We start from the raw sequence: 7906 nt of genomic DNA, 5'->3' as shown, positions 1-7906 counted from the left end.
GCGGCGGTGAAGGCGGCGGTGGAGACTCATCGAGTTGAAGACGGCGGCGCGGCGACGATGTCGGCGACGCCCTCGTCCGACTCGGTCACGAGCGGGGCGAATCACCGTGAAGAACTCGGGCGCCGACGACCCGACCGCCATGAAGGGTGCGCCGGCGACGTCCTCGGGCACCTCTTGAGCACCTCGACCACCTCATCGATCGCCACGGCGTAGAAGTCGTCGCAGACGATGTGGCGATGCCGACGAAGAAGTAGAGCGGGCTCAAGATGCATGGACACGCGCGGCAGCTGGCTGGCAGAGGAGGGGGCGGTAGGACGCTCGCGAACGAAGGGCTGATAGACGAAACTGACGGCAGAGAAGGCGGTGTGGCAGAGGAGGAGGCGGGCAGGGGGCGGCGGCGGTCCCTAAAGGGCGGCGGCGGCGGCGGAGGGCGGCGGCGGTAAGGGCTGCGGAGGCCGCGGTACGAGCGGCGGCGGGGGCGCGGGCGGCGGCGTCCGGGCGGCTGCAGCGGTGGCGGTGAGGAGGGATGGGGGAGGGCGGCGGCGGCGAGGGCAGCGGCGAGGGCGGCGGCGAGGGCGGCGGCGGCGGCGGTGGCGGCGGTGGCGGCGGTGGCGGCGGCGTCGATGGAGGCGGCAATGACGGCGACAGTGCTGACGGCGGCGGCGATGACGGCGGCGTGAGAGGAAATCGGCGAGGGCGGCGGCGACGAGAGAGGCGGCGAGAGCGGCGGCCGTGCTGGCGGCATCGATACTGACGGCGTTGGCGATGACGGCGGCGGCGTCAATGGAGGCGGTGATGACGGCGGCGGCGGTGACGGCGACGGAGATGACGGCGGCGATGACGGCGGCCGTGCTGACAGTGGTGGCGTCGACGGTGCCGGACCTTCATGAGCTGAGAGCCCGTCCTCGATGCGGGGAGCCCGAAGAGCGCCGCGTAGGGCTTCTCGCGCACACATGGCCGGGTCGAACGCCGCGTCGACTGGAGCGGCGATGACGGCGGTCGGGTCGATGTCGAGGACGGGCCGAGACGTGACAGTGACAGCGCGAACGCCCTGTGCCGCCGGGGAGCAGGTGCGTCGTTCAAGTGCTTGAATGGGAGGCACCCACGGGGCGGTAACGCAGCGGCGCACCGCACTCTCGTCCGCGATGTCCGTGTAGCACTCGGTGGTCGCCTGCGACAAGCCGCCGCGGTGCGGTTGTAGGCCTAGCTTCGAGCAGGTACGCGCAGACGGTACGCCGACCTCGTACTGCGAGGGAAGCGGCAGCGACCGAGGAGGCGACGGTGAAGTGGGCTGCCGGCATGCCGGAGATGGCGACGCGGGCCTGAGCGAGGGCGAGGAGAAGGGTGGAGGCAGGCGGGAAGGCGGGCGGGCGGAGGGGGGGAAGACGATCTGGAGGGGGGAAGGGGGGGGACCTCGTACTGCGAGGGAAGCGGCAGCGACCGAGGATGACGATGATGACGATGGTGATGATGGTGATGAGGGACTCGTACCAACCATTCTTCTTGTCGATGACGGAATCGGCGGTGGAGAAGTCGGAGGTGAGCGCGGAGAGACCCGAGGCGCGACCGCCGCACGCAGCGAACAAAGAGCTGGTCCGCGATGTAGCAGATGTTGTCCGGCACGGAGAGCGTCGTCGCCTACACAAGCAGGGGCGGGGCGTCAGAGTGGGGGAGGGGGTGGAGGGAGGGTCCTTTTGCCTCGTCCGGGCGAAGCAGCACCTACGGGAAGGTTCCGAGAAAGTTCAAGGGCCCACCTTCTGGAAGGTTCCGGGAAGGTTCCGGGCAGGCCACGGTGTCGGTGCACACAGAGAGCGTGCGCGAGCTGCGCGCCTGCTCGAGGGATGGGCTCTCCACCCCTACGAGCCTCATGAGCAGCGCGGGGTTGCCCGAGCATTCGAGGGATGGGATGAATGGGCAGCAGCCTGCGTCAAGACGATCAAGGGGAGGATGTTGACGACGACGATGAAGAAGAAGGTGACGTTGTTGATGATGATGTTGACGAGGGTGGTGATGAGGATGGTGACAAGGATGGTGATGAGGATGGTGATGAGGATGGGGGCGAGGATGCTGGTGAAGACGGTGACGATGATGGTGATGCTGACGACGGCGCGAGGACTTATCATGCTGATGCTTTGCGGTGATGGTGATGAAGGGCAGGGGGCGATCAGTACGACCGATCAGGCAGGGGCGGCGGGCTTGGCGGCGGGGGCAATGGCGGTGGTGGGGACGGCGGAGGGGGTGAGGGAGCGGGCGGCGACGGGGGAGGCGGGCTCGGTGGGGGCGGCGACGGGGGAGGCGGGCTTGGCGGCGGCGGGCTTGGCGGTGGCGATGGCGGTGGGGGCGGGCTTGGCGGCGGCGGCGACGGTGGAGGCGGGGAAGGAGGCGGCGGGGGTGCGAGAGGCCGGAGGGAGGCGGGATGGCGAGGCGCTGGCACAGAGGGCGTGCGCGTGCTGCGCGCCTGCTCGAGGCCAGGACGCCGTCGGCACGACGGCCCGGGCTCTGGCCCTCCCGTGAAGAGCCCGACGGCCCTCTCGAGTAGGATGCCCTCGCCGAGCAGGCAGCGGCCCCCGGCACAGATTGCTCCTCGCCGTCCTCGCCAAGCAGGGGTGTCTGAGCAGGGGTGGCTTGCCGAAGCCGGTCGGAAGGGGGGGGGTGGGGGGGGGCAGGCTTATGCATGTTAGCCGGGCCGAGACGGGGGAGGTGGGTGGAGCAAGATGCCGGGAGGAGCGGGTGGGTTGGGGGGGGGGAGGGCCGGCCTGCAGACGGCGTCGCGCGGCTTGCGACGTTCGGCCGGCGTCGCAATGCATGGGACCTCGAAGGCCCTCGTGGAGTTGTGCCGCGGCTTGGACGCTCATGAGGCCGCGCGACTCGTGCGAAGCCGTGGTACGCGCCCCGCCAGGGAAGTGGGCTGTGTTTGCGTTTCTTTGTGGGAACGGGTTGGAATGGTGGAGGCATCTAGATGGAGATGAAGAGCGAGGCGCACCTCAGACTCGGCACCTGATCGGACGGAGGCAGTCCGATGAGCGGAGGGAGAAATCGAGGATGCGGCGGCGGCCGACGGACGGCGCTCAGCGCGGAGCGGGCGGCGCAGGCCCGGAGCCCTGGCGCGGGCGTGGCGCGGCAGGGCGCGGCGCGGGCGCGGTGGCTCGCAATCATGTTGGCCGGGGATCAGAGGGCGGAGGCGCGGCTCGGGCGGCGGCGCGAGCCTCTGCACGCGTCGTGCGGGCGGGGAGGGAGCGGGAGGGGAGGGCGAGGGCAGGGAGGGGCGGGGGGCGGGCTCAGCGGCGCGGGGCCCCGGCCCTCGAGCTGGGCGGCGGGCGCGGCAGCTGCCTCTTAGAGACGAGCCCAGAGGTTGCAGCCAAATCTGTCTGCGATGTGACGAGCAAAGGTTGGGAGGAGAGCGGCCTCGATCTCAAAGACGAGCTCGCGATGAAAACACCCGTGGCCGACCAGCCGCCGTAGTTGCATTTTTTTTGAGCCGGTGTCGCGGTGGTACCACCGCGGGGGAAGTTTAGCGGGACGGAAGGGAGCGGGGGGCGCCCAGTAGGGCGCCGGCGCCCCAGCTTATAATAAAAGGTGGGGTGTCGCAAATCACTTGTGGTAATTTTTCGTCCGAATTAATTCGATTTCTTTTCGCCCGTCTTCTTTCCTTGTGTCATGCCTTGTGCCGCTTGCTCGCCCGCCCGAGTGACTCGAACGCGCGGTCGAGGGCACCCCACCGTTCTTAACTGAGGCGGATTTGGGTTTTGTGTGACACACGCACGAATTCCCGAGGTGCAGCAGAGGTGCAGCCCGACCTGCAGCCAGGAAAAATTAACCCCGCTGGGCGGGGGCCTGGTTGGGTTGTGCGAGGTGCGGCCCTCACGAGCCACGAATTGTTGCATCAGGATGCCGCCCTGGCAAAGGTGTGGGCTCTGGCGTCTGGGAATCGGCTGCGCGCTCAGAATGCAGTCTTGAATGCACTATAATGCGTTCAAATGCCATGATATGTGCGATATGCAACATAATGCAAAAATGCAAAAAATGTGCATGGGCAAAAACCACACGCATTTTTGGGCAAGAACCACAACACACCCGCCCCCGCCCTCGGCCTCGCCCTCTCCGCCGCCGCCCGCGCCGCCGCCGCCCTCGGCACCGCCTTCTCCGCCGCCGCCGACTCCGCCGCCGCCCTCTCCGCCGCCCTCGCCGCCACCCTCTCCGCCGCCGCCGACTCCGCCGCCGCCCTCTCCGCCGCCGCCCTCGGCCTCGCCCTCTCCGCCGCCGCCCTCGGCGCCGCCGCCCTCGGCACCGCCCTCGGACTCCGCCACCCCCCTCCACCTCGCCCTCGCCGCCGCCTGCGCCGCCGCCACCTGCGCCTCCACCACCCGTGCCGCCGCCCCCCTCCACCTCGCCCTCGCCGCCACCCTCGGCGTCGCCCTCGCCGCATACCCACGCCATAGGACCACAAGCAGCACCGAGAACGCCGCCAGCAAGATTACCTGCCGCGCCACTTGCGAATTTTGACCCCACCTTTGGCGTGATGCCATTGTTGTACGCCTCAAAGCCTGCGTTGAATGCGCCACCGACAGCTGGGCCAACATATGCGATTGCTGACTGTAGCCAGCCACCTGCTCCTTCAGTGGCCATGCGCGTGCCTTCTTGCATTGCCACTTCGGCACCTTTAGATGTCGCCGCCGGGGAGCCCATTGAAGCGACCACCTCGACACCTTTTGCCGTGACTTTTGTCACCTCGATGCCAAATGTCTGCGCCGCCTCCTTCGCCGCCTGCTCAGCAGCATGCCTGCCCGCCTGTCCCCTACCTACCTAGCCTGTCCCGCAGCTGACTCTTGCCAGCGGCTAGCGCCGCCTGCTTTGCGGCCTCGCGTGCGGAGCTCGCTGCAGCATTGATAGTTTCCATCATGCCGTTGTATACGGCATTCACGCCGCTGGTAGTGGCTTGCGTGACAGTTTCCTTGGCTCCACTTATAGTGGCGTGTGGATAGCAGCCTCTCCGACTTTCCCACAAACGCCGAGATTGTTGCAGTCCGCCCAAGCTTGCGCCGTAGCTCCCCAGTACTTTGGCGTAGCATTCATTGCGGCTCATGCTTGCGCCGCAGACTGCACGCATGGCAATATCCCGCACTCTACTGAAGGATCTCGCCTTGTCCTCCTCGGTGCAGATCGGAAGGTACTCGCCCTTCCAGGGCAGACAGATGAACGCAATGTAGTCGTCCGGACGGAAACAATACTCATCAAGGAGCTGGGCATTGTCGCATAAGGCGTGCGCCCAGAGCGGGCTGTTTGCACCGCACAACTCGCGCTCGTGCGACCAGTCGGAGACAAACGTACATGGCAAAGCATAGACGGCAAAGACGAACGATAGCATCAGACGCCAGCAGTCTCAGCGCGTGGTTTGTTGGCGGCTTGGCAGGCGCCCAAGGGAGCGAGCCAGCCCGCTGAACCGCCGCTTTTGACCGCCGGTGAAGGAGCGGGCCGCCGCGGTGAGGAAGCACGAAACAGCAAGCACCATCGTGCAATGATGGGAATTGGGCTAGTCGCGATAGCTTTAGCTGGAGCCCTGTCACTGCAGACGAATGCATCGACTTCCGAGACAATGCCATCCCATGCGCTGAGCTTGAAAAGGCTCGCGCCTTCAATCAACGAAGGCACGGCGGCCACGCTGAGTCGTACTTATGAGTGGGTCCGTTCGTCGATGACAAGGGAGGGGCTGCCTGGTACTCGCTGGCACGTTGGACAACATGACAGGTCATGGAGCAGGTCCCGAAGATAAAGCTCGCAACCTCATGGCGCAGACAGCCAAGGACAACAGCGGTCTGGGCGGCCTTTTCAGCACAAGCAGTTGTGAGTGGACCAGCGCAGCAGAGGCAGGAGCTTGAGAAGAAAGGAGCTCTCGCGTAGAAGCTCTATTGTGGCATATGCTCTGAGAGTGAGTCCCTAGTAGGGATCCCTACACGGACATATGGGTTCGGGACAAAGAAGAGGTTCCTCCTTTCTTTCCGCTCTCCCCCCGCAAGGCGCGAGACACACACACACAACTTGGAAAGTCCGGTCACACCTGGGTCCCACGGCTTCGCGCATGGATCTCATTATCCCGGCCGAAGCGCTCCAGCAGCAAGCGCTGCTCCTCGAGTCGCGTGGCCGCCGCCTGCGCCTCCTCATCGGCCGCCCCCGCGTCGGCCTCCCACCCTGCGTGCCCCGGCCTCGTCGCCACCGCCTGCTTGACTAGGCAGAGCGAGTACCCGTTATTGCTGGCGACCCTCGGGCAGGCGAGCTGGAGCGCCGCCTTGCCTGCCCCCCGCTGTGCGGCGGCGACAATCGCGGGGAACTGGCGGTGGGTCGTCTCAAGCACGACCAGCACGGTGCCCTCCTCTGCCGATCGCGCCAACTCCTCGAAGAAGACAAACTCGCCGCTGCGTAGCGCGAGCGCATTCTCCGCGACGCAGTAGGAGGCGATCAGGAGCCGCGTCGAAGACAGTGCGCCGCACAGTGCGCTATTCGCCGGGTGCTTGAGCGACTGCGTGATGTCGCAACACCCAAAACTGCACGCGAGCGGGAACGGCATGCGGCGGCGCAGAGCGCGCTCCACTGCCGCCGCCTGCTCATGCCAGCGCCCCTCAAAGTCAAGCACCCGCACGGCAAGCCGCCCGTCCGCGGGGAGCAAGCCTTCGAAGCCCCGCACCAGCGCCAGAGCGACCAGGTCGAAGCCAGGCCCTCCCGCCACACTGAGCACCTCCCCGCCAGACATGCCATGGGTCGCACCTTGCACGAGCGCGGCCCGTAGCCAGGGCGGCTCGTCCAGCTGAAATAGGCCTGCCACCTTGGATGCGCGGTTGCCAAGGTGCGCGAGCGTGTAGCCGCTGCGTGCGCCGCCATGGCCAAAGTCAGGCATCGTGCCGCATTGGGCAGCCGTGCTCAGGTCGCGCAGCAGCTTCGCGGTTGCGGCCTCGTCCACGGCGGGCAGCTCGTGCTGGAGCTCCGTGAGGAGCAGCTTGATCTCGGCTACTCTCCAGAGCCCCCAGAGCCACGCTTGCATGTGCGGTCGCGGTCGCGGTCGCAGCGCACTTGCCGCGAGCGCGAGCTTGGCGACCCGAGCCGTGTCGCCGCCCGCCCTCGCCGCGTCGATCGCCTTTTTGTAGTCGCCAAACGCCGGTGTCAGACCCGCACGCGCCGACATCTCGTCGAACAAGCGCAGCGCACCCTCCCAGTCGCCTGCCGCGGTGCACGCCTGGCCCGCAGCCGAGAGGCAGGCTGCGCTCGGCTCGACACCGCAGCGTGGCATCTGCTGCAGAATCGATGCCGCCTCCTGTGGCCGACCTGCGGATGCGCACGCCGAAAGCGCCGCGTTGAAGCAGCTGAGGTCCGGCTGCGTGCCGCTATGGACCAGCTCGTCTAACAGCCGAAGTGCCTGCTGCCACTCTCCGGCTTTGGTGCAGCAGGTCATCGCTGCCGTGTAGTGGAATGCATCCGCAGGCACTCTGAGATGTTCCATCTCGCGCAGCAGCGCCAGAGCATCCTGCCACGAGCGCCGAGCCTTGCAGCCTTTGAGCCTGCCCATAAAGCTGAGCGAGTCCGCTGATGGTGGAACGACTGACGTCGAGCGAAGTGCGTGGACAGCGCCGTGCACCATATGGTCAACGTTATAACACGTCCGACTTCGCGGAGTCGTCAACCCACCGGCCTGAATTTCTTGTTTCTGGTATCCATCCAAGGTGAAGGTTCTAGCTGCTTCGTGCCATGCCAAAGAAAAGAATCCAATAAAACTCTTCACAACACTGACCTCCCACAGTGCACACAGTCCCTCTCGCGAGCCTCGTCTTCGCACACTCCCCGTAAGATTTTTTTGCGCGGGCCACGGCACTGCATTGGTATTGCTAAAAATCTCTCTCGGCACTGGGCGGTGCGATAT

At 66.5% G+C, this 7906-nt stretch overlaps 1 protein-coding gene across 1 annotated transcript; it reads right to left on the bottom strand.

Moving 5' to 3' along the window:
• Positions 1–6049: 6049 nt before the first annotated feature.
• Positions 6050–7627, bottom strand: EMIHUDRAFT_220567 (hypothetical protein; the record flags this gene model as incomplete). Its single annotated transcript, XM_005757190.1, has 1 exon — positions 6050–7627. One exon carries the CDS (start codon positions 7625–7627, stop codon positions 6050–6052), a length of 1578 nt encoding a protein of 525 aa, XP_005757247.1.
• Between the last annotated feature and the right edge of the window lie 279 nt (positions 7628–7906).

The sequence above is a fragment of the Emiliania huxleyi genome (genome assembly GCF_000372725.1).
Source record: "Emiliania huxleyi CCMP1516 unplaced genomic scaffold EMIHUscaffold_92, whole genome shotgun sequence".
Classification (NCBI taxonomy): domain Eukaryota; phylum Haptophyta; order Isochrysidales; family Noelaerhabdaceae; genus Emiliania; species Emiliania huxleyi.
The sequence above is the reverse complement of the archived record's forward strand: the minus strand, read 5'-3'. Positions and strand labels throughout refer to the sequence as shown.